Below are 27,028 nucleotides of genomic sequence, written 5' to 3'. Positions count from 1 at the left end.
CGGCATAAGAATGTCCTCATCTAATTAATCAGAAAAACATATCAATCTCATGTTAATAAATCAGAATTAACATTTGACGGAAATATGTATATGACATGAACATGTATGATTTGGACAGATCAGGCTTTCTCAACCTTTTTGGACTTTTAACCTGTTTTGGGTTCCAAAATTCTCTTAAGCAATTATTGTGGAGAGTAAAGATTCAAGATGTCTTGTCTGTCCATCCATCAACACTTTAGTCCAGATCAAGACATATCAACAACTGTTGGTCAGATTGGTCAGTCTTTGGTTCCTTTTAAACCATGACCAGAATCTTTCCCTAACCCTAAACAAGTAGTTTTAGTTCCTCAAACTTAACCAAAGCTTTTTTAACTTTTATATGTATTTTGAAAGTCAGTGGCAAAGTTCAGTGCCAAATCAGAAAACTCTCATATAGGTTGTTTTGGAAGGCAGTGACATGGACAACCTGTTTTGCCATGTACATTGGAAGACTTGTTTCACAGTGACCTAGTGCTCTAAGATGCATACCTCATAACCACAAGGCTATTATTCATGGTCAAAAAAAGGTGAATCCTGAAGCATGGTTCACATGTGCTGTCCGGACATCAGATTCTTCAGGACAACACAACTATTCCTTGGGTGTCACTGACAGGCCAAATATGTCATTTGTACAAAAGATTGTCATTATCTGGTAGTAGACTGCCATGGTACTTAACATATTCATGATCCCCACTTTCCATACATGACACCACAAACATTCCTTTACTGCCAGGGCCAGATTACCCCACAAGGGTGCCCTAGAACTGTGGGCCCCTATTGACACTGCCCCCCCACAATGTCCCTGGTTAGAGTCCAGCTGGGACCTTTGTTGCATATCAACCTTCCCTCATTTTCTGTCTTTCTCTGTTGTATCTATCTAATAAAGGCAAAAATGCGCAAGAAATACTTGCACAAAGTGCAATGTGTAGGATTTAGAGGCATCAAACAGTGCAGTTGTAGATTGCAACAAATTGAACCCCCCTCCCCTTCCAAGCATGTAGGAGAACCTACAGAGACCACAAAACTCTCATAAACATGAAAAGCCCATAGAGCTAGTGTTTGGTTTGTCTTTTCTTCTGATTATACGCCTATTTAAACATATTTATGAATATTATATTCCATTTCTGCCAAGTCTGCTCTGCTAGATACCACTAAATTCTACACACTGCACCTTTAAACATTTTGACACAAGGTCATAATGTCCTGTACATTATGATAATGCAGGAGGCACAATAAGACCCTTATAACTTCACCATGTGTTGTAATTTAGTATATTACTAAAAAGAGCATTACCAAACAGATTTGCAAGTGATCAGATATCACAAACTAATTGCCACACAGTGGACTTGGGGACCTCTGGGGTACCTGAAGGTATGGGGCCCTGGGGCAGTTGTCTGCTTCGCCCAGTTGGTAATTCCCCCTTGTCTACCACCACCTTCGGGAACACCTTTATATGTTTAGCTTCACTTCTGGTAAGGCTCTCAGAATGGCAAAATAGTATGTAGTATGTTCCATCCAACACTTTCAGACCCTGCCACCTCTAGGGCTTATTAATGGCTAGGCATTAAATGGAAAAGCAGCTTCCTGTATCAGTACATAACATCAGAATAGTCCTGTCATTAGTCGAAGCCATCATTCCAGTTGCCACTCATGGCATTCTTGTTTTGTTTCCAGCTGCTGTGTGTGTTAACACGGCACTTGCGGAGGCCTTTTCGTTCTTGAGATTTGGGAATTTGTGTTTTATGATCTGTCTCTGGTGAGCTTCCCTCACCCAGACCTTTTCCATTGCACCTGTTCTGTCTGAGCGTTGACGCTGTAGAGCAACCATCCTATTTGCTTGTCTATGCTTAGCGGCTAGCTCAGGGAACTGCTGAGTGTACAGACGATCTGTGTACTGCAGTTCTGGAGTTATTAGTCTCTGACATTTAGTTTTGGTTTGTCTGTCTATGTGTGGATTTAGGTTATATCCCTGGATCACAGCCGCTCCATATTGGAATGGCTTTAACCCGGCATCTTTTATCTGGGATGGGTCGACTGCCCCTCCATCTTTCAGGCAGCTGATTGCTAGCTTAGCCTGAAGCTCTCTCAACTGAGATACTTCCCTCTTCATCTGCTCTTGCCCAATCAGACTATCCACTTTGTGCCAGAAGGTGGTGTTAAAGTGCAGGTAAATCCTCCAGTCTAAAGCATTCCATCTCTTGATTTTCTCTGCAGTACTAGGTAAAAGTGGGTGACGAGTTCGTTCGCTGCGACTGTTAAGCTTAAAGGAAACCACGTCATCCAGGGACCAGCAGAGGGCATGCTTAAGCAAGACCATAGACTCATCAAAGTATTCAGAAATAAGAATGAGGTGGAAGTCCCGTTCAATGGCTGCAATGGCCACACTGGCTCTCTCCTCCAGGTCTTCAGCACCAGCTCTAATGTTGTTGTCAAAGCCGAAGTCAAAAGACAGAATGTTGTGAGCGTAGTGGTTGTTGGTCACTGATGAGTTGTAGTTCTGCCAGCTGTTGTCCAGGAAGTCGTCCAGGCTGTGAGTCTTGTGAAAGGCTGGGATGCTCTTGTAGTAAATGTAAATGGACTCCATCATGGCCACAGGATGCCTCAGGATGGAGAAATAGAAGGTGTCCGCTGGCATCACCTTTGCTACCTGTAACATAACACAGGAATAACAAAATGGAAATTATATTTATTATCATGATATGTTTATAATTCTCCAGGTAGATGGTGTAAGTGCTGTGAAACACAATGTTAAATAGGTAGCTAAATTAGATTAAATTAAATTAAATTAAATCAAATTAAACTAAAATAAATTAAATTAAATTAAATTAAATTAAATTAAATTAAATTAAATTAAATTAAATTAAATTAAATTAAATTAAATTAAATTAAAAGTAAATGGCAAATCTCTTTTTGTTGGTGTCTATTGGTCTGCCATTTGTTACCGATTTAAATATCTCAACAACCATTAGATAGATTGCTATAACTTTTTACAGACATTCACAGTCCCAAGAGGATGGATACGAAGAACACTTTGGAGTTCCCCTGTAATAACTTTAATGATCCACCAATGTTTAATCTAGCGCCATCATCGGCTCAAAATTTTAAGTTGTCTGATACTTTGGTTTATAACCAAATACCAACTAATTAGAGCCCATAAAATTAGTCCACTGGTGTATTTTTTGAAGAAATGCAACAACTGGTTTGCAACACAGTGAACACAGTCATTAATAATGCAGAGCACATGTTTAGATGAGCACTGAAAGGAAGTTTGTTTTAATATGTGGGTGGCATTCTGATTCAGAATATCTAACGTGTGTTTTGCTACTTTGTTATGCATTTGTCCATGTAAAGAGTAGATTGTCTGGACATTTGTTTGCGCCTGAACAGCCGAAGCTGGTGTGTCCTTCAGGGCAGTTGACCTATCCTGAGGAACGCACCTGGCAGTGGAGAGCTGGCCAGTGGGGTGGGAGCTGCTCTCATGTATTCTCTTTTCGCTCCATTCTGTCAGTCTCTTACTGCAAGTGGGGCTCTTCCAGTAACAATATTACGATATTATTAACAATACTGACGGTTGTAATGTAAAGAAAATATACATTCACCGACACATGACATTTTCAGGAAGGTGATTATTCAACTCCATGTTTATTATTGAGGTCATTGTGCGTGGTGGTGGTGTACTGGAGTGCAATATATTGAAAAGTGGGTGGACAAAATATAGGAACACTCATACACCATTGCATGTTAGTGCAATACTGTTGTATTGCACAGGTGTTCCTAATAAAGTGCTCAGTGAGTGTACATTAGTGCCACCTTTTCCATTAATGCCTGTCCCACAGCTGAACTGCACTATGATGTAACAGCGCATAAAAATGACATTAGTTCCACTGTCGCCTTTCAATAATGTATCTGTTTTGTAAACCATGGAAAACATGGCAGACCCTACAACCAAGACCTTATGAGTTCTTACAAGTTCAGGTTATGGGAAATTCCAGGTTAAAAGTTGTTAAATTCCCATAGCTATTAGGCTTGCAATGTGGGGGTCCAAGTTATTTAAACAACATCAGTCCTACACAGTGACCCCAGTTCCACTTAACCTATGTTTAGCCCTTAAGGGCTCACACAATTGGCCCATCATTTGGAGTCCACATGGATATGCATACAGTACAAAACAGGCATGACAACAGTTAAACCATATAACTTAAGTCATTTTGTAATGAAGCTCACCTCAGCTTTTCTAAACCTCATGTGGTTGCACATAATGTGGAACTCCCTCACACTTCTGCTGCTGACGCCCTCCACAAAATGTGAAGCAAAGGGGAATGGATAAAACAACTGGCTGTGTTTGTTCAGGGGGAGGGCAAAGGTCAAGTTCCTGCTTTCACCATAGCGATACAGGATGTTTAGGATGGTGCTACTTGCTGTTTTGTGTGTCTTGAGGAATACAATGTGAGACTTTGGCTGGCAGGTTGCTTTATTGTGTTCACTTCTGATGTGAGCCTTGAATAAACTGGGTGGAGAGTGGGTGTCTTTGCCTTTTCTAGTGCTGTGGAGGACCAAAGAACCTGGAAGTCCAGGGCTCACTTTGTTTCCGTGTTTGGGTAGAGGCAGCTTTCCAGCTGAAACTTTTCCTGCCTTCATCTGAGAGGCTGTGGCAAGGTTGATGGTTGTATCAACATATCTCGACAGGATATAATTTGATGGCTTTCCATATTCCTCATTCTGATGATGAAGATCTGTAGCTCTTTCTGTCTGTAGAGTCAATTCCTGATTCACTGCCAGTGCAGTCTCAGACTGAAGGCCGTCCCAGACATTTTGCAGAGTAGGAAACAGGTGCTGTTTACTAACAGTGAATCTCAGATGTGGGAGTCCTGTCAGCTTGTCATTCCTGGAAGAAGTCATAAAGGCAGTTAGTATGATGTAATATGATGTACCACATTGTAATATTTCACAACTGGGTTTCCTAAGTCTATTAGGTCATGACCCGATTTTTAGGTATCAAAATTCTCATGACACCAGAAGACTAACTTGTCATCTTGTCATGTGAATGAGAGTGTGGTTTACATAGAACAACAGAAATGATGATATTTTAGACCTATGGTCCTGACTAGGGTTGGAGGATTTCCTGTGATTCTAAATGTATTACCTCCCAGGACTGTATCACTCCCAGGATTCCTGAGATTTCTCACCATGAATGAAATTTCATTTTATACCTATAACTTTGAATAATTAAGGAGGCACACTGCATTAAGTGGTAAATGGACTGCATGTATATATCACTTTTTACAAGTGTTCAACACTTTGCCTCTCGTTCACCCATTAACACACACTCACAAACTGATGGCAGGGAGATGCCATACTAGGCACAGGCCTAACCATCAGGAGCAATATATGACAGGAGGAGCTAAGGAGGACTAATCTGCAATTAATGGACAACCCACTGTCCCTGCGTTCATAGAAGAAAAAAAATTGGAGACCTTAACTTGTAATTATGACTTCCGTACCTCCCAACAATGACTTACAGTCTCATTTTTAACACACTTAATTGCATGCTTTATTTTGATAACTGTTACCAAACATGCTGGTATCATAGTATTTATTGTAGATGCGTCACAAATTTTGATAGGTGTTACTTCCATGTACAGGAAATTGTGACACTAGAGGATCATTTATATGAACAAGACCAAAGTGCTGACGAAGGTGAGGTGTTGCTCTATAGACAGGCAAATTGAAAAGGAGTCTTCTCATTGATGGTGTTTTCTGCTCAGTCAAGAATAGATTGAATGACACAGTTATTTTATGGCTAACTACATATAGTTAACCATAAAATGATGTTTACTCTAATGATTGAATGGAAATTGAATTGATATTGATATTGAATGATGAATTATTTTTTTATAATTCTTTAGTTTACATGGTAGTAGATCAATTTCTTTTCAGAATACTGTTATCTTTTAGGTGGATCCTATACTTACTTACTCTACTATCCTTATCGGTTTTAATCTGTTAAATTAAGTTAAATCTATTTTATTTGACATGGACATCACAATAGCATTGGAACCGCAAAATACAAATATAGCTGCAAGCAGCAATTCGCAGGTTCAAACCTTTTCGTACTCAACAGAAGGAAGCAGATCAATCGTTGAAAATTAAAGCTACAAGCAAAAACAATTGGGTTTCAAGCTTCACAAAGGTGAGCATAGTTCTTTTTAAAGAAGAAGACCAATCACATACTTGTCTCATCATCAGAAAGCCTGCAGCATTTCAATAATTGCACAATCAAAGTCCTGCCATTCATCCCCCCTTCATCAGGTTTGAATGAAACTTGGTGTGTTTGTTCAGGAGATAGTGTTGGATGTCTCCAGTAAGTTTAATCAGGATTGCTCAAAGGCATCTTGAGTTATGGGCAAATATGTGATAGGCCACACCCACTTGCACCAATTAATATGGCATTTCAGATTTTGGTTAATTCTCACCCCAAAGCATGCACACCAATTTTGGTGAAATTCTGCCCACCATGTTCTCAGATACATGTTTGTGGCAGTTTTGGGGCCCCCTATTGGTCAAGTTTGAAATGCTTGGGTAGACTTATTCCTAATCATGAACTGAAGGTATATACTAAGATTTATGATGATTGGAGGAATGGTTAATGACTTATGGCTAATATCTGCTATGCCCCGCCATTTGCGAAGATGTTTTTGTTGACAGATCTCATTTAGACATAAAAATAGAAAATACCAGAATATACCAAATTTGGTGCTGATAGAGTCAAAATTCAAAAACTTGAAAAAGTTTTTCAGTATGTGCAAATTAGCAAAAAATCCATCATGGCAGACTTTTATGGTCCATGAGGTGGTTTTGTACACCTCATCTTTCCCTTTTGAGTACATTAAGCTTGACTTGTGAGTCAAGTCAGTCGGACTTACGTTGTGAAAGGTGTGGCCTTTCGCACTAGAGAACACCCAGTAAACGTGTAAAGTTGTGTGTAGACCACACCATGTAAATTTCATGTCAATCGGATGACATTTGTGACATAAGGCTGACTTCCTGTTGCCATTGGGGGGGCTATGACTATGACTCAATATTGACATGTAGATGTGGTCAGGCCTTGACTCTTATCAAGCATGAGAAATGTGATGCAGATTGGACAATGTAAAGCAGAGTTACAACAATGTCCTATTTAATACCCCAGACATATTTTGGGCAAAATTGATCAGCACTCCACATCAAGGGCATTCCATGAAAACTAAAAAGCTTCACAATTTTCAGATGTAAACTACTAAATTTGAAGTTGCTAGTGAAATCTCTGGGAGGAGTTCGTTAAAGTACAATGCCTGTCAATAGCTTCACTTTATGAAAAAAATGCAAAGTAGATTCAAAATGGCTGACTTCATGTCAGATTTAGGGTATGGCGTCTATGTCAAATTTAAAGGTGGGGGCTTTGACTTAGAAATTTTCTAGGGGGTGCCCTCGAGTCATTTTGCCACACCCAAGCCCATGGCCCATATCAGATATCAAGTTATGTCACTTCTGATGCATGTGCAAAGTTTTGTGAGTTTTCGAGCACCCCTTGCACCTCAAAATTGCTAAAAGTAATAAGGGGGTGCTACAGAGCCGAAGAGCCATGCCCAAGACCAAGCCCAATTGTTATACTAACTGAAATATTTACTAATGCAAACATAGCAAGGTTTCATGAGTTTTCGCGCATCCTAAAGGCCTCAAACGTGTTTGTAAAATGAAAATTGATACATGAAATCCAAAATAGTTGACTTCCTGTTGGGTGAAAAAATTTGAGAAAATATGTATTATGTCGATAATGATGAAAGCAATGAACCAACCGAATTTCATGCACATCAGAGAAACGTGCTAAATTGGCCCAGCATTTGGGGGCGCTATGGAGCCAGATAGCATTGTCTGAGCCCTGTCACTACAGAACTTTGCAATTTTTGGCAGTTCCGACGTGTATGCCAATTTTTGTGAGTTTTCGAGCATCCTAAGCCCCTCAAAAATGCAATGGCGTACTAGAATAATAAAAATGATAATAATCCCTTCAAAAACAATAGGTTCCTCACACTTTCTGTTGGGTCCCAGGCACTTTCATGCTTGGGCCCTAATAACAACAACAACAATAATAATAATAATAATAATAATAATAATAATAATAATGCCTTCAAAAACAATAGGTTCCTTTTTGCAGATATTATTCACATGTCAGAGTGGTTATAGGATAGTGTGTGACATATTAGTGCTGACCTAAAGTTATACTGTGTGGAGTGAGTGACAAAAAAGCTTGCTATGGATGTCTAGCTGTATTGTTAGGGCGATTATCTGCACTTGATATCCATTTGTTGAACACCTCTGTACTCTGATTCAGGGTGGAGGCCTGACTAAGCCTCTTATCCATCCACCTGCATAGTTTTGTTTATTAGTTTGTTTGTTTGTTTTCATTTTTCACACTCCAGTTAGTTTACACTTATTCTGAAACATATTTTGCCACACAGCTGGACTGCAAGCTGCCATTTTAAGCATAAAGAAGGAACTTGAAAAGTTGATCTAGATATGATACTGTATTTATCATATAAAGAACTGCATCTCAATTTCATTGACAGTTGTGTGGTAGTAATAATGAGATTTGAACAAGTGTTTTGGTTTCTGGATATCAGTCAGTTTGACTTTGGTGAGAGGCTTGCAGTTATTGTTCACCCAGAACTCAGACATTTGAGTGTTGTGAGTATGACTTTACCTGGCTTGGCGGGCGACAAAGGTCTGAATGGCAATGCAGACCACGAGCAGGATGAGTAGAATCCACAGAGAGTGACGCCTGCTGCACAGCACTCTCCTCACACACCTGCAGGGGATACACAACACATGCACACACATATACACACACACACACACACACACACACACATGCAATATGATACAGTTTGATTATATATACTACCGTATTTTCTCTAATAGTGGCCAGGGCCTTTATTTACCTCAACTGCAGAGGGCACCAGGCCTTTATTGGAAGCAAGCTTATTGCTTTATTCCTATTCCTATTCCTATTCCTATCCCTCATATTTTAGTACAAAGCCTCCCTGTTTTCTGATCTGCTTCCGTTTGCTCTGTTAAATTTTTGTTGCTGCATTATGCTATGACTAAAATTAAAAGCCTTCATTTCCCGACTTTTATTGTGAAACATTACACAAACATTTCAATATAACTTGTGTGAAGTATGACCGGTCAAGTACGGGAGGGAAAATATGGCCAGTGTCAGTTAAAAACTAAACAAATCTGAGGTAATGTTACGCTGGACGTAAACATTAATAGCCAGTTAACAGCACAGTAAAATATCAATCAGCTGTCTCTCTGGCTCCAAGCTAACTTTCTTCCTCCCACCTCCAGCTAGCCGTGCTGTCCTCTTGTCAGCTAACAGGAGCCCATGTTTCTGTTTTTTCCAGTATCTGATCCTTTTCAGGTCAGTGTCAAAATGTCTTGCAGCTTTCGCTCCTTAATTTTCTTCCGCATTTTCCAAAACTCTCTCTTTGAATTTAACATTAAACTTCCGTCTGGTGGGTGTCATGTTTGCTCTCTACAGTGTTGTGGCATTGGTGTTATGGAAAATCTAGTCACTGACACTTGCAAAAGGTCCTATATGGTACTTCAGTTATAGCTACCACTATCTTGTGGCACTTGTACATTACTAAAAACCAGTCACATTATAACAGGCACCAAGAGGAGAGGGGTGGACATTTCTTTTCATTTGATAACGTTAAAAGTAAAGTTAGGCTTTGATGTCGGTTTCCCAACTCATTTTCAAAAAAGACGAGAGAAAAAGAGGGAGAGGGGGCTAGAGATTGAATAAAGAGATGGAGCTGGTAAGAAAGCAGTGAATCAGATCAATAAAAAAAAATATTTACTTGTTTCACAGTGGTTACTTTCTGGAGCATAAATAAACACACACACACCCCACACATCACCGTACAACCCTGCAACGGTGCACAGCAACACCTGATTTGGCCTGAATACGGCTTCAATCCATCCTTGTTTTTTCCCTCCCCGGCCTGTATTTGGGGCTGGCCTTTATTTGTTCGTGTCGACCACACCCCCGGCCATTATTGCAGGCTTTTAATTGAATACTGACCACTATTAGAGAAAATATGGTATATACATATATAGTATATATACAGTATATATAGCAACTACTGTCCTTTTCCTCTGCAGACTTTCTATATTTAAACGACCAGTGTGTAAGATTTAGGGGGATCTATTGGCAGAAATGGAATATAAAATTCATAAGTATGTTTTCATTAGTGTATAATCACCTTTATATCTACATAGGGAGTAGGTCCTCTTCCACTTGTTTATTTGTTAGGATCCCCATTAGCTGTGCCCTAAAGCACAGCTAGTCTTTCTGGGGTCCGCATTTAAAAACATACATTAAACATTACAGTCAACACAAATGGCATACAAAAGACATGTATTAGAGAATAATGTTAATATATATGAGTAGAACTTACACAAAAAGGGAGTGAAAACCGGCCTTCTGTTGCCTGTCTAGTGGCATATGTATATGACTCTAAATTGTGTTTTAATTGACTGTACTGATATATATGAGTAAAACTTACACAGCAAAAACTACAAATCAGCATATGCATAGCATCCTACAAATATGTTGTTCCTAGGTGTGTCCTTATTTGATTTTTAAACACTGATTTCTGTGTCAATTTAGTCAGTGACAGTGGTAAAGAATTCCATGTTTTCATTGCTCTATATACTACTGTGTGTTTAAGGAAATTAGTATTTGCCTTGGGAAGTGAAAACCAGCCTTCTGTTGTCTGTCTAGTGAATGATTTGAACCAAATACTATGATTTTTGTTTTGGATATGTTAAGTATCAATTTGTTTTTAAAAATCCACTTTCCAATAATATCTAGCTCCCTGTTTAAGATGTCAGTCAAATCAGCAAGTGTTGTTGCTAATGCATGTACAGTATTGTCATCTGCATACATAGTTAATTTAGCATTTTTTAGTATGAGAGGTAAGTCATTGGTAAAAATGGAATACATAAGTGGGCCTAGGCAGCTCCCTTGCGGAACTCCACATTCCACAGACATGCTATCTGAGTAACCTCCATTAAAGAAGACTCTCTGCGATCTATTTACCAGATAGCTTTCCATCCAGGCAACTGCAGATGGTCTAAATCCATAACACTCAAGCTTTTCAAGAAGAGGCTCATGGTCAATAACATCAAATGCTGCCGTAAAATCTAGTAGGACTGCCCCATATATCATTTTGTTGTCCAGATCTCTGTATTTGCACTAAAGCTGTGCATGTAGAGTGTCCCTTTCTGTAAGCATGCTGGAAGTTTGTTATCAGATTATTTACTGAGAGGTATTCTTGTATTTGATCAAATATTGCTTTCTCAAAGATCTTACTTAGTGCTGGTAACAAGCTTATGGGACGACTATTAGGACCACTTAATGATGTTTTCTTGTCTTTGGCAGTGGAATAACTTTTGCTTCTTTCCAAGCCTGTGGAAAGATTGATTGTTTATTTAGTATGTGACAAATTGGGTGTGCAATATAGTTTTTAGCCATTCTAATCAGTTTACCATCGATATTATCAATCCTTGTTTATCATTACATATTAACTTTATTAATTTGTCAACTGTTTCTACTTTTAATTCACTGAACTCAAAATTACAGGTTTTGTCCACCATATTTTTATGTTAAATATGGATAATCTATTGTCTGGCCCATGTGATAATTCTCTCCTTAATTTATGTACCTTGCTTCTAAAGTAATCATTCAAGTAATTTGCAATTTCTTTGGGTTTTGTTATAAAGGTACCCCCACACTCAATAATGTAGGTTGTGGAGAGGCGTTGCAATCTGCAACCTCACAGCTAAATGCAACTAAATCCTACACACTGTTCCTTTAAGCACTGTGCAGTTTTTGTTTTGGAGTGGAATCTTTAAATGGATGAACATGTCAAGAGATTTTTTCCACCACTGAGATCCTCCCAGAATATTATGAAGTGATTTTGACAGCAGCTGCAGATGGATGGCAACCCTGTGTGGAGACTTGGTTCAGAGTGGAGGTAATAACAGCATGAGAGAACACCCTGTAACCTTTTGCCATTGCAGCTCTTCCAGCGACTTCGCACTGCCTCTGGGTGAAACAGAATATCAAATTATGATGGAATGAATTTTCCATTTTACCAGACAGAAAACCACAGTCTCTACTCATAGTGTTTCACCAATGACGAATCTCCTGATCACCACAGTTAGATACACTGCTTTTCCTCAAATAAACAAACTTGTTCATTTGTTTCGATTTTTCTCCTTTCTTTACTTTTGTTTCATCCAACTGTATTTGTTTTTTTACACAGTAATTTTAATTAAAGACTGTGGACTGAATAATTAAGTAGTCTAATTGTATAATATTAATAAAAATGACCCCAAGCTGCAATTCTGTTGTTCAGGAGTTACTGGCAATAAGCATATTAGTCAAGTCATTATTTTTACTGATGTTTGACCTGAAGTAAATTGAACTTTTTTAAAAATTAATCCAATCCAGGTTTAGAAGATACAGCTCTATAGCAAGGTTTGGCACCTTTATCAGACACTCTGGAATGTTCTGTGGACATGCTCACTCACCAGAGTGTTGACACTGGATGTACAAAACCCCAGATTACCTTTAATGACAATGCTCAGATCACTGCCAACATTTTTTATATTATTATAAGTATCTGTGCTTAACAACTACTGTTATCTGATGAGTTAAATAAAGTTTGTGGTCATTCTTAAGTACAAATAAGCCAAGAGTATTTGTTAAATAAACTCAGGTTGTTGTCATTATAGTTGATGCCAAACAGGCAAAGCAGGTAACTGTCTTAGGGCACCAGACTCCCAGTGGCCCTGGCCCCTTTAAGTCTCAAGTTCACCGAGTCAGTTGGTTTGTAACAATTTTGAAATATGCACCACTAAAATACAATATAAACTGAAATGCTACGGGCCATAAATCCTGTATTTTTATTTTATCCTGAGGCCTTGTCTGACAGAGGAGCCCTTGATTAGCCAGACATCATACAGTAGATGAACTCCAAGAAAATCAGACGGGCCTTGTGTGTCCAAGGCCATTAGATTCCTAAACTATTTTTGCTTAAATTAGGCAGCTATTACTATACTTGCCACTCACCATTGTTTAATAAACTCACATTACAGCCACTAACAGAAATTAAATTTAAAAATTCAAGGACCCTACCAGAAAATACAATTGTACTTTTACAATTACTTTTAATTATCACACATCATCAATGAAAACATTTTACAGTTGGCCAATGATTCAAGGAGTTCTCTATCTAGGAAAGTATTGAGGGAGTTCAGTCTGTATGTCATCACTCATGCCCTGATTCCAGTTTTTATCGAACTGACATTTCAGAAGAATGACATCACTGTACAGAGTGTTGTGTAGGGTAGTGAGAGTCTGTACGACACAGTCCTCAGTCTTGGGATATATGTCACTGGAGAATAATGTTAACTGCAAAATCTGCATGTTCTGCATTGTCCACAGCTAGTGAAATAAGGGTGCTGACTGGTTGTTTGAGAACTGAATTACAGTAGCAGCTATGTTTGTCTACTACAGCTAAATTTTAACTCTCCATAATATTGTCATATAGATTAAATAAAGACTGTTGGAGCAGCAGGGGCTGAGATATCCTAACTTTTAGTCTCTGTAGTCAACCAGCACTGGATTCAACACTTCCCATAATGCAACTCTATAGTGTCTATTAGTTAGAAACTTACTGCCTGATAAATGTCTACATCTTTCAAACTAGATGTTTGTAATTTTCTGTTTTAAACTTGCGGTGTCCAAATCCAAGCTAAGATAGCCCTGAGGGGTGGTCCATCAAGCTGGCTAACGGGATAGCCTGGCTTATTTCGATAAGCCTCACTAACTTAATTGAGAGATCCGTTCCATCACCGTGGCTTGTATGAGTCCCAACTCAGTAACCATGGTAACTTCAGCAGAACTAGCCTGCTCCGTAGCAGGCTGACGGTCAAGCTTAATTTAGCTGTGTGTCATAGAATGTCCAATGGACGGAAACAGACTCTCAAAAGATGGTTCCATCAAGTGTCTTTTCACACTCGCAACCCTTTTAATTAAAAGCTTAGTATTCATAATTTAAGAAATAAAAGTGTGCCAGCATTATTTTGAAGTTATTTATTTATTCATTCACCCATTTTGTTCAAGCTGTGAAGACAAAAAGAAAATTAAATAAGTCCAAACCATGACCTTCTGCTGTGTTTAAATGTATACAGTGGAAACTGCTTATAGTGATCACAGTTACAGTGATCAGCTGCTTATATGGATCAAAAAGCTCTGAGACAGAATCATTCCTATACAACATTTATGCTGTTTAAATAAGTCGCCTATAGAAATTAAGAAGTCCACCCACAGTGTTCATTTTGGGTCTCTTCATACATGACAACATATGGAAAAACATTTTAAACCACGTAAATCTATTTTCGTACACTACTCCCATGATAAGCGGCTGCTGCTGTGTGCACACTGAAATCATGACAGAAAGTCATTTTCTACCAATGACAAACGTAGTCTCCCTGAAACTTATGACAATAAAAGGGGGGGGGGGGGGGGGGATTTAAGTAAATTTCACTGCTATCTTTGCCTTTAAGAAGGAACTTTGCCTATAAATAGATGGTATTCTACATGACAAATAAAGAAAAAGAAAAGGTTATAATAATCATCATAATAATCTAACCTTTAGGCCATCACTACCCACCTACAGGTAAACAACTGATCTGTCATCAATTTTGTGCCAAATCATCTCCTTGATCTTGTTAATTGCAGTAGTTTTGCCTTTTTTGGTGAAAACTCCTTTATATTCTTCATATAGTTTCATCAGCAGGTTTGTTCTGCGGCGGAGAAGAACACTGCACTAGTTTTCTCTTCTTTTTGTGACATAGTGTTTTCGACAATCAACTGTTCTGGGATGCTTATGTACTCCGTGCACTCACACACTTCAAGCTTATTCCAGTCTGGCTAGACTTAGCGTTGACTCAACATTAATTTTAGCATTGTCATTGTCGGCTTGAGCCTCAAATGAAAGTTGTCGTTAATTCTAGCCAGGCTTTTTCAAGTAGGTACAGCTTTCTTAAGACTGACATACTTAGACTGCGGAATGCAGCGAACCTTATGGGTTATGATTTTTAATAGTGTTGACATCATAGGTTGGATTTTGCTAAATCAAGACACTTATACTAAGTTTGGTATTGATAAGCCATTCAGAGACAACATGATAGTTTATTGAATATGCCATCGCCAAATTTTGCATAATTGAAATGTCATCCCTCAGCAAAATCAGTGAGAAGACCGGCCATAAGGGACTGAATACACGCTGACGTGCTACGGTAAGCGTATTGTGTCATTTCCTGTTGCCGACTGTGGTTACTGATACTGTTTTTGCTGCTCCCAGTTCAGTTAACTTTGCTATATTTCTCACTACTGTGGATAAACACCTGCTGTATATTTAAACGTACACTAGTTCTTCTTAAGCAGCTCTCTCCTTCTTTTACCGACTTTTCTCGCTAATCCCTAAGTTGTTAGTTATCTTTAGCTCAGCAGTTAGCTTAGCAGCTAAACCTAGTGAAACAGTTAGCGATGGCTTCTCTCTCTCCCTCTCACTCTCCTGCTCTATCTAGCTCAGTGCGTCAAATGTTTATTTATTCCTCTGCCTCCTTTAGTGAAAACGGTATGTGTAATAAATGTAGTTTATTTGCAGTGCTGGAGGCGAGGCTCAGTGAATTCAAAGCGCGGCTCTGCACCATGGAAAACCAATCAGTAGCTAATGCAGTTAGCCAGCCTCCAGTATCCAATGTGGGCTGACCTAGCGTAGCTCCTACTCCCCCGGTAGTTCCCGAGCAGTCGGGAAGCCAGGGTGGCTGGGTGATTGTCCGAAGGAAGTATAGCCCTAAGCAGAGGCTCATGGTTCACCACCAACCAGTTCATGTTTCTAACAGGTTCTCCCTACTCAGCAACACACCTGCTGAGAAACCAACTCTGATTATTGGCAGCTCCATAGTCAGAAACGTGAAATTAGCGACAACAGCAGCCATAGTTAAATGCATTCCTGGGGCCAGAGTGGGTGACATTGAATCAAATTTAAAATTGCTGGCTAAGGATAAATGTAAATATGGGACGTGGGAAGTGTTATTCACATCGGCAGGAACGACTCTCAATTATGCCAATCGGAGGTAAGTTAACTAAAATTAATGTTGAGTCGGTGTGTACATTTGCAAAAACAATGTCGGACTCTGTAGTTTTCTCTGTGCACCTGCCAAACCTAACCAGTGATGACATGTATAGCTGCATGTCATCATTCAACCGCTGGCTGTCGAGGTGGTGTCCAGCAAATGATGTGGGCTTCATAGATAATTGGCAGACTTTCTGGGGAAGACCTGGTCTGAGTAGGAGAGACGGCATACATCCCACTTTGGATGGAGCTGCTCTCATATCTAGAAATATGGCTGAGTTTATTAGTAGACCAAAACCATGACAACCCAGAGTTGAGACCAGGAGATAAGGAGGTAACTGCTCCATTAGAGCAGTTACCCATCCAAAACCACACAGAGACTGTGTCTGTCCCCTGACCACTTAAATCACTTAAATCCAAAGTAAACAGAAGAGGATTCATTCATAAAAATCTAATAAAAATTAAAACCAATACCACAGTAGTACAACAAAATAAGAGAATTAAATGTGGACTCTTGAACATTACATCTCTGTCATCTAAAGCCATATTAGTAAACAATTTAATCTCAGATCATCATATTGATTTATTCTGTCTTACTGAAACCTGGTTGTGTCATGAAGAATATGTCAGCCTAAATGAATCCACTCCCCCAAGTCATATTAATACTCACATTCCTTGAGACACTGGCCGAGGAGGTGGAGTTGCAGCCATTTTCAACTCAAGCCTAATCATCAACCCAAAGCCTTGTTCTTAGTCTTTCTCAGCCAACCTGGAAAACTTTACAGCCAGTTATATTTGTTATAGTGTACCGTCCTCCTGGCCCGTACTCTGAAATCCTATCCGAATTCTCAGAGTTTTTATCAAACTTAGTCCTTAGTACAGTTAAAGTAATTATATCAGGTGATTTTAATATTCATGTGGAAGTCGATAATGATAGTCTCAGCACTGTGTTTATCTCATTATTAGACTCAATTGGCTTCTCTCAGTGTGTAAATAATCCCACTCACTGTCTTAACCACACCCTCGACCTTGTTCTGACTTATGGGATTGAAATTGGACATTTAATAATTTTTCCACAAAATCCTATTTCATCAGACCATTACTTGATAACTTTTGAATTCCTATTACTGGATTACACACCATTTGAAAAAAAAGTCTTCACCAGATGTCTATCTGATAGTGTTGTAGCTAAATTTAAGGAAGCAATTCCATCAGTAATGAATTCAATGCCATGTCTCCATACTACAGAGGACTTTTATGCTAATTTTAGTCCCTCCCAAATTGATAATCTTGTTGATAGTGCCGCAGGCTCATTGCGAATAACACTCGACTCCATCGCCCCTTTAAAAAGGAAGATGATAAAACATAAGAGGTTAGCTCCATGGTATAACTCCCAAACCCGCAAATTAAAACAAACATCGTGAAAATCTGAAAGGATTTGGCGTTCCACCAAAGTGGAAGAATCTTGCTTAGTCTGGCAAGATAGTCTTCAAAGATATGGGAAGGCCCTCTGTAATGGCAGAGCCGCCTATTACTCAGCATTAATAGAAGAGAATAAAAACAGTCCTAGGTTCCTTTTTTGATTCAGGCATTTTAGCCAACTATAGACCTATATCTAATCTTCCCTTTCTCTCTAAGATCTTTGAGAAAGCAGTCTCTAATTAGTTATGTGACTTTCTACAGAACAATAGTTTATTTGAGGATTTTCAGTCAGGATTTAGAGCGCATCATAGCACAGAGGCAGCACTGGTGAAAGTCACAAGCGACCTCCTAATTGCATCGGACAGGGGATTTCTCTCCATACTTGTCTTGTTAGATCTTAGTGCCGCATTCGACACAATTGCCCATCAAATCCTTTTACAGAGACTGGAACATTTAATTGGCATTAAAGGAACTGCATTAAGCTGGTTTAAGTCCTATTTATCAGACCGATTTCAGTTTGTACATGTGAATGATGAATCCTCCATGAAGGCAAAAGTTAGACATGGAGTTCCACAAGGTTCTATGCTTGGACCATTCCTATTCACCTTGTATGCTTCCTTTAGGTAATATTATTAGGAAACACTCCATAAATTTTCATTGTTATGCAGATGATACCCAATTATATTTATCAATGAAGCCTGATGAATCAATCAATCAATCAATCAATCAATCAATCTTTATTTATATAGCGCCATATCACAACAGAAGTCATCTCAAGGCACTTTTCACATAGAGCAGGTCAAGACCGTACTCTTTAATTTACAGAGACCCAACAATTCCCCCATGAGCAAGCACTTGGCGACAGCGGTAAGGAAAAACTCCCCTTTAACGGGTAGAAACCTCAAGCAGACCCCGGCTCTTGGTGGGCGGCCATCTGCTTTGACCGGTTGGGTTGAGAGAGAGAAAGAGAGAGGGAAAGGGGGAGGGGGGACAGAAGAAAAACAATCACAACAACAACAACAACAAGCACAAGCAGCAACAGCCAGGGAAGGATGCCATCAGGACTGTGAAAGACCGCGAAGGTTCAGCCCGGGACTCAGGTTTTTCTGTGAGATGAGAAAGCACAAAAAAACTCTGAGGAAGAAGCAAAGTTAGTGACATGCATTGATGTTACATGAATGCATACAGATGGAGAGGAGGAGGAGGAGAGAGGAGCTCAGTGCATCATGGGAAGTCCCCCAGCAGTCTAGGCCTATAGCAGCATAACTAAGGGCTGATCCAAGGCGAGCCTGGTCGGCCCTAACTATAAGCTTTATCAAAAAGGAAAGTTTTAAGCCTACTCTTAAACATAGAGAGGGTGTCTGCACCCCGGACTGAATCCGGTAGATGGTTCCATAGAAGAGGAGCCTGATAGCTGAAGGCTCTGCCTCCCATTCTACTTTTAAAGACTGTAGGGACCACCAGTAAGCCTGCATACTGGGAGCGCAGTGTTCTAGTGGAATAATATGGTATTATGAGCTCTTCAAGATATGATGGTGCCTGACCATTAAGGGCTTAGGAGAAGGATTTTAAATTCTATTCTAGATTTTACAGGAAGCCAATGTAGTGAAGCTAAAATGGGAGAAATGTGGTCTCTTTTTCTAGTTTTAGTCAATACACGTGCAGCTGCATTCTGGACCAGCTGGAGAGTCTTTAGAGACTTGTTAGGGCAGCCTGATAATAAGGAATTACAATAATCCAGCCTAGAAGTAACAAAAGCGTGAACTAGTTTTTCTGCATCTTTTAGGGACAGGATGTGCCTGATTTTTGTGATATTAGGTAAGTGAAAAAAGGCAGTCCTTGAAATTTGATTTATGTGGGAGTTAAAGGACATATCCTGATCAAAGATAACTCCCAGATTCCTTACGGTGGTGCTGGAGGCCAGGGTAATGCCATCCAGAGCAGCTTTATCATTAGATAATGTGTTTGTAAGGTGTTTAGGGCCAAGCACAATAACTTCAGTTTTATCTGAATTTAGTAGTAGAAAATTGCAGGTCATCCAGGTCTTTATGTCGTTAAGGCATGTTTGGAGTTTGTTTAACTGATTGGGTTCATCTGGCTTCACTGATAAATATAATTGGGTATCATCTGCGTAACAATGAAAATTTATGGAGTGTTTCCTAATAATATTACCTAAAGGAAGCATATACAAGGTGAATAGAATTGGTCCAAGTACAGAACCTTGTGGAACTCCATGTCTAACTTTTGCCTTCACGGAGGATTCATCATTCACATGTACAAACTGAAATCGGTCTGATAAATAGGACTTAAACCAGCTTAATGCAGTTCCTTTAATGCCAATTAAATGTTCCAGTCTCTGCAAAAGGATTTGATGGTCAATTGTGTCAAATGCAGCACTAAGATCTAACAGGACAAGTATAGAGACAAATCCTTTGTCTGATGCAGTTAGGAGGTCATTTGTGACTTTCACCAGTGCTGTTTCTGTGCTATGATGCGCTCTAAATCCTGACTGAAAATCCTCAAATAAACTATTGTTATGTAGAAAGTCACATAACTGATTGGAGACTGCTTTCTCAAGGATCTTGGATAGAAATGGAAGGTTAGATATAGGTCTATAATTGGCTAAAACACCTGAATCAAGAGTAGGCTTCTTAAGAAGAGGTTTAATTACAGCTACTTTCCAATCCAATCCAATCAGTTAAACAAACTCCAAGCATGCTTTAAAGACATAAAGACCTGGATGACCTGCAATTTTCTACTACTAAACTCAGATAAAACTGAAGTTATTGTGCTTGGCCCTAAACACCTTTGAAACACAGTTTCTAATGATATAGCTTCTCTGGATGGCATTATCCTGGCCTCCAGCACCCCCATAAGGAATCTGAGAGTTATCTTTGATCAGGATACGTCCTTTAACTCCCACATAAATCAAATTTCAAGGACTGCCTTTTTTCACTTACGTAATATTGCAAAAATCAGGCACATCCTGTCCTAAAAAGATGCAGAAAAGCTAATCCATGCATTTGTTACTTCTAGGCTGGATTATTGCAATCAGGCTGCTCCAACAAGTCTCTGAAGACTCTCCAGCTGGTCCAGAATGCAGCTGCATGTGTACTAACAAAAACTAGAAAAAGAGATCATATTTTTCCCATTTTAACTTCACTACATTGGCTTCCTGTAAAATCTAGAATAGAATTTAAAATCCTTCTCCTAACTTACAAAGTCCTTAATGGTCAGGCAGCATCATATCTTGAAGAGCTCATAGTACCGTATTACCCCACTAGAACACTGCACTCCCAGTATGCAGGCTTACTGGTGGTTCCCACAGTCTTTAAAAGTAGAATGGGAGGCAGAGCCTTCAGCTATCAGGCTCCTCTCCTGTGGAACCATCTTCCAGATTTGGTCCGAGGGGCAGACACCCTCTCTACGTTTAAGAGTAGGCTCAAAACTTTCCTTTTTGATAAAGCTTATAGTTAGGGCCAGCCAGGCTAGCCTTGGATCAGCCCTTAGTCATGCTGCTATATGCCTAGACTGCCGGGGGACTTCCCATGATGCACTGAGCTCCTCTCTCCTTCATTGCATGCATGTAACATCAATGCATGTTACTAACTTGGCTTCTTCCCCAGAGTTTTTTGTGTTTTCTCATCTCGCAGGAAACCCTGGGTTGCAGACCGAGCCTTCGCGGTCCTTCACAGTTCTGTTGGTGTCCTTCCCTGGCTATTGCTGCTGTTATTGTTATTGTTGTGACTGTTTTTATTCTGTCTTTTGTTGTGATTTGGCGCTATATCAATAAAAATCGATTGATTGATAAATTGATAAGCAGTTAGTGACTGCCTGACCATTAATCAGCCATGTAATACATTTCAATTGGGTTTATGTGCTAACCACAGTACTGAAACAGTTCTTCTCAGGGTGATCAATGACCTATAATTAGTAAATAGTAATAATAGTGAAGTGTCTACATTATAGTTATTAGATTAGAGTGTTAAAGTGACAATTTGTGTATCTCTTGGTAACTTTATATCTAGGAAAATTTACATCACAGTTGCAGCTGCACAGATGCAGTATGTTACCTCTAGACCACATAATCCAGAAACACAATGTATAATTATTCAAATGACACACAGTTGTACTTATGCTTGTCCCTAGGGGACGTAAACCTTGTTAAGTCACAGACATCCCACCACTTCTTGCAACTCGACACAGACAAAACTGAAATTCTTCTTATTGATTCTAAAATACTGTGTCGAGAAGTGTGTTCTCATCCATCTTCTGCCTACCTGCAGTACAACAGAAATCTGTGTGCAATGGTTTAATCTGAATTTATGTCCCAGAGTCACATCCCCAACACCACAAAAACTGCCTGTTATTTTAAAAAATATCTCCAGAATAAGAGGCTTCTTGTCTTAGGCTGATGAAGAAAAACTATTGGACTGTTGTATCATCCAGGTCTGCCTAAAAAGTAGGTGTGTGCCCGAATACAAATACGTTACTCGTCAAAGCACAAATAGTTTTTTTACAAACATTTATTTCATACAAATATTTTAAAAATTATTTGTTTTCAGGAAGAAAAAAAAAGTCACCTATCAGCACACAGGTCGGTTACATCACTATCTCTCTCCTCTGCTCCCGTTACGTCTATCAGCAGATCTCAACGAGGGGAGTCACATAAACCTGCTACATGACTCACATTTCCTTATTTGGACATCACTCCTGGAGTTGGGGATGTTCACCAGAGATTAAGCTGAGCTACTGACACAAGGGAAGTGCTCCCAAGGGACTCTCCATAACCTGTTGTTCCCCTTCTCCCTTCCACAAAGTTAGGTTGTAGAAAATAGGCAGTAAATGAAAAGTGCAAAGCAAGAATCACCTTTGAAGTTCTTCCCTTCACATTACACTGTGTACTGTCTTTGTGTTATGGGTGTATAAATAAGTAGAGGTCTGCCCTCATGTTGGTGATGCATTTGGTTCTAGCTCAGTAGTCAGCGCAGTCGTCTATCTGGGAGAGTAGAGTTCAAGACATGCTGTGGGGACCTTCTTTGTAAAATAGTTTATTCATAAACACTTATTTTAACATTTTAATGTCTTAAAATTAAAAGCATAATAAAAATAAAAACTGGATTTTTATGGCTATTTCCACTTTTATTCAAATACAAATACAATTTTGCTGCCTCAACAAATATAGATACAAATACAAAAATACTGGGCCCTCTGCACATCCCTACTGAAAAGACTGAGATTCACATAAAATATACAATATACAACTTATACCACATCCCCCAACAAGTATCCCAACAAGGACAAATCTGATCATATTTCACTTGTTATTAGATCCTTGTATTGGCTTGTGGTTAGTTTCATGATTTATTACAAAGTTTTGCTTTTACTTTACAGCCATGCTCCAAAGAACCTCTCTGACCTGCTTATCCTATGACAAACCTCTCAGCACATCTGGCTGGGGCTCTCTGGTTGTTCCAAGAGAGAAATCTAAATTTGGTGGAGCAACTTTTGGTTTTTAAGGGCCTAACTCTTTGTCAGATTGCATTTGACGTGCTCCAACATTAACATTGTTAAAAAGCAGACTGAAAACATTCCTTTTCTCATGTGCAATGGATTAATTTTGAATGTTGTTTGTGTTTAAACTTTTTATAATCTCCTCTGGAATGAAATGTGCCATATAAATAAAGTTTTGCTAGTTTGCTTGCTTGCTGTAAAAGAAAAGAAATAGTGGTCAGAAATGTGACATTTTGAGTAGCTTGAGTTCCATTCCATATGTTAATATGCATTATTACTGTTTAGCATGTGCAGATACAGATTATTAAATCTGTATGTAAACCAGTAAAACGCAGAGAAAAACATGATTTTCAATAATAATGTAAACAACAGAATCACAGCCTTAAAGCTGTTGATAAAGATTTACATTAAACTTTGATAGATGAAACTTCAAGGGGTCACCAGACTCACAAGGCTATCAACACATGATTAGCTCCAGCATCTACATTTCCTCATTATGTTGAAAGAAAAAATAATTCAGGCAGCATTATGTTTCCTTCAAAATGTATTTGCTGTTGCAATTAAGTAGTGTATGCATCTCTTCTTTTCTGGAAACCACAAAATCTAAACCAAATCTCGTGGCTAGCAGCAGTCAAGATATCATGCTCTGAACCACAGTGGACAGAAATTCAAGTCATGCCAAGTCAAATCAAGTCAATTTTATTTATATAGCACCAAATCACAACAGAAGTTATCTCAGGGCACTTTTAGAGATAGATAGAACAAAGGCCTGTTTCAGAGAGGGGGTTTAGTGAAAACTTTGAATTTGTTCACCCTGAGATGAGGGAAACTCTGGGTTTTCAGTTTCAGAAAGAGAGCTTACTTAAACTTGGGGTAAGTTACTGCAGTAACTGACTCTGTGAAGCTAATCTGCTTGCTGGCAGGTTTTCTTCAATAAACCTCGAGTTTCTCTCCGTCTTCTCCCTCTAAAAGAGCCAGACACACTGTTTCACTTCCTCATTCAATCAGTCTGTATCAAAGCGCATATCGAGGCAAATTCATTAGCGGAGGTTTACTGCCTGTCAGAATCTAGTATTGTTCCAAGCACAGAATCTTGTGGAACTCTGTGTCTAACTTTTGCATGCATGGAGGATTCATTGTTAATATGTACGAACTGAAATTGATCTGATAAATAGGATTTAAACCAGCGTATTGCAGTTCCTTTAATGCCGGTTAAATGTTCCAGTCTCTGTAATAAGATGTGATGATCAATGGTGTCAAATGCAGCACTAAGATCTAACAGGACAAGCACAGACAGGAGTCCTTTGTCTGATGCAATTAGGAGGTCATAGGTAACTTTCACCAGTGCTGTCTCTGTGCTATGATGCGCTCTAAATCCTAATTGAAAATCCTCAAATAAACTATTATGTAGAAAGTCACACAACTGATTGGCAACTGCTTTCTCAAGGATCTTAGAGAGAAAGAAAAGGTTTGATATAGGTCTATAGTTGGCTAAAACACCTGGATCAAGAATAGTTTTTTTAAGAAGAGGTTTAATTACAGCTTCTTTTAAGGACTGTGGTACATAGCCTGTTACTAAAGACAGATTGATCATAACTAGTAAAGAAGTGCTAACTAAGGGTGAAACTTCCTTAAGCAGTCTAGTTGGTATGGAGTCTAGATGAAGAAATCACTGAAGTTAGTTCAGAAAGGTTGATTGGAGAAAAACAGTCAATATTATAACAATATTAAGGGTGTCAAAATTTCGATTCTGAATCGAAAATTGATTGAAATGAGCGTTGGATTTCGACCTTTGAAATCAAAAGTAGGATCAGCGATTCTCCCTTTATTTTTTTTCTCTCCACCCCTGCCTTCTTGCATGCGTCTTGCACGCTGTAGAAGAAAAAAAACACATTTCAAAGACACACTGGTAGCCTGCAGCTGCATTACTTTCTGAGACACCATGGCCACTGCTGGAGTTGGAGATGATGGAGAAACAACAGAAATGGAAAATCCTCCTGCTTCCCTGAAGTCACCAGTGTGGCAAGGCAAACTATGAAACACACTTCGGTAAAGTTGGAAATATATTGACAGATTCAAACTTCCAGGATCAATAACTCATGAGCAAAACATTGTTAAAACACAAACGACCACAGTAAGGTAGACAATGAGCTACAACCTAATTTTCACTCTTGTTCTCAGCTCTTGTTGTAAAGTATCTTTCTGCCATCTAGTGGATCTTCTTTTTGTTTTTGTGTTTGACAGTTTGTTCCCAATTGACTGGTGAAATTAGTTATTGTTATTACATTTATAATAATTAAGTATTAATTAATGATTAATTAAATAATTTAAGAATGACCATATGGCCATAGTGTTGTACATTGCAAAAAAATATGGTGGTTATATCACACTTGATACCATGTAGGCTATCTTTTTAAAGAAGAATTTGAAAATGTAAATCACAGTTGTCAGGGCATAAAACCATGATCAATCAAGACTCAATAGTCTAGCAATGACGTAGCCATCAGTGCTGGAGAAAAAAAGTTGAATAAATCGTGACCTTAAAATCAAAAGTCAAATCGTCGATTTGGAGAATTGTGACACCCCTGCTAAATATGTATCAAGTTTTACAGCTGTTTCTAAGGTTCCTGTGTTTGGGGATAAATCGGTGCCTGTTGAGGGTAGGCTGTGATGAATTTTGTCTCTAACAGTAAGAATGTTATGATTAAAGAACGTCTTTACTACTGAAAATGAACCTAGGGCTGTTTTTATTCTTCTCTATTAATGATGAGTAATAGGCATCTCTTACAGAGGGCCTTCCAATATGTTTTAAGATCTTGCCAGACCTCACAAGTTTCTTCCAGTTTGGTGGAACGCCATAGCTTTCAAATTCTTTCAAGTTGTTTGCTTTAATTTGCAGGTTTGGGAGTTATACTATGGAGCTAACCTCTTTTGTTTTATTATTATTCTTTTTTAAAGGGGCGGAGGAGTCAAGTGTTATTCGCAATGAGCCTGCAGCACTATCAACAAGATTATCAATTTGGGATGGACTAAATATAGCATAAGAGTCCTCTGTTGTGTTGAGACATGGCATTGAATTCCGTGCTGATGGAATTGCTTCCTTAAATTTAGCTACATCACTATCAGATAGACATCTAGTGAAAACATTTTTGTCTAATTGCATGTAGTCCAGTAATAGGAATTCAAAAGTTATCAAGTAATAATTTGATAAAGTGATGTCAGAACAAGATCGAGGGTGTGGTTAAAATAGTTGGTGGGTTTCTTTACACTCTGAGAGGAGCCAGTGGAGTCTAATAATGAGATAAACGCAGTGCTAAGACTACCATTATCAACATCCACATGAATATTAAAGTCACCTACTATAATTACTGTGGATTCACTTAGGCCGACATATTCTTCATGATACAGCTAGGTTTCAGTAAGACAAAATATATCAATATGATAGTCTGATATTAGATCATTTACTAATACAGCCTTAGATGACAAGATATCTAATGTTTAAGAGTGCACATTTAATTCTCCTATTTTGTTGTACTATTGCAGAGGTGGTGTTAGTTTTTATTAGATTTTTACATATAACTCCTCTTCTGTTTACTTTAGATTTAATTTATTTAAGTGATTAGGGGACAGACACAGTTTCTATGTGGTTTTGGGTGGGTAACTGCTCTAATGGAAGAACAGAGAAGCGTGTAGGGCTGCAACTCTGCTTCCTGGTCTCAACTCTGGATTTTCATGGTTTTGGTCGACTAATAAACTCCATATTTCGAGATATGAGAGCAGCTCCATCCAAAGTG

The 27,028-nt window shown here is 38.8% G+C and overlaps 1 protein-coding gene across 2 annotated transcripts in view; it reads right to left on the bottom strand.

Annotated features, from left to right (window-relative positions):
* Positions 1-1,687: 1,687 nt before the first annotated feature.
* The window catches only part of gal3st2 (galactose-3-O-sulfotransferase 2), a 38,324-nt gene continuing 12,983 nt past the window's right edge, over positions 1,688-27,028 (bottom strand). The window contains exons 2-4 of one of the 2 annotated variants that reach the window (XM_044355139.1): positions 8,780-8,884; positions 4,264-4,924; positions 1,688-2,686 (exon numbers count right to left, since the gene is read on the bottom strand). In XM_044355139.1, coding sequence (XP_044211074.1) covers positions 1,688-2,686; positions 4,264-4,924; positions 8,780-8,884 — 1,765 coding nt within the window. The remainder of the gene's footprint in view (positions 2,687-4,263; positions 4,925-8,779; positions 8,885-27,028) is intronic. The other variant, XM_044355140.1, reaches the window with a different exon arrangement.

The sequence above is a fragment of the Thunnus albacares genome, chromosome 6 (genome assembly GCF_914725855.1).
Source record: "Thunnus albacares chromosome 6, fThuAlb1.1, whole genome shotgun sequence".
In the NCBI taxonomy this organism is placed as follows: Eukaryota; Metazoa; Chordata; class Actinopteri; order Scombriformes; family Scombridae; genus Thunnus; species Thunnus albacares.
The sequence above is the reverse complement of the archived record's forward strand: the minus strand, read 5'-3'. Positions and strand labels throughout refer to the sequence as shown.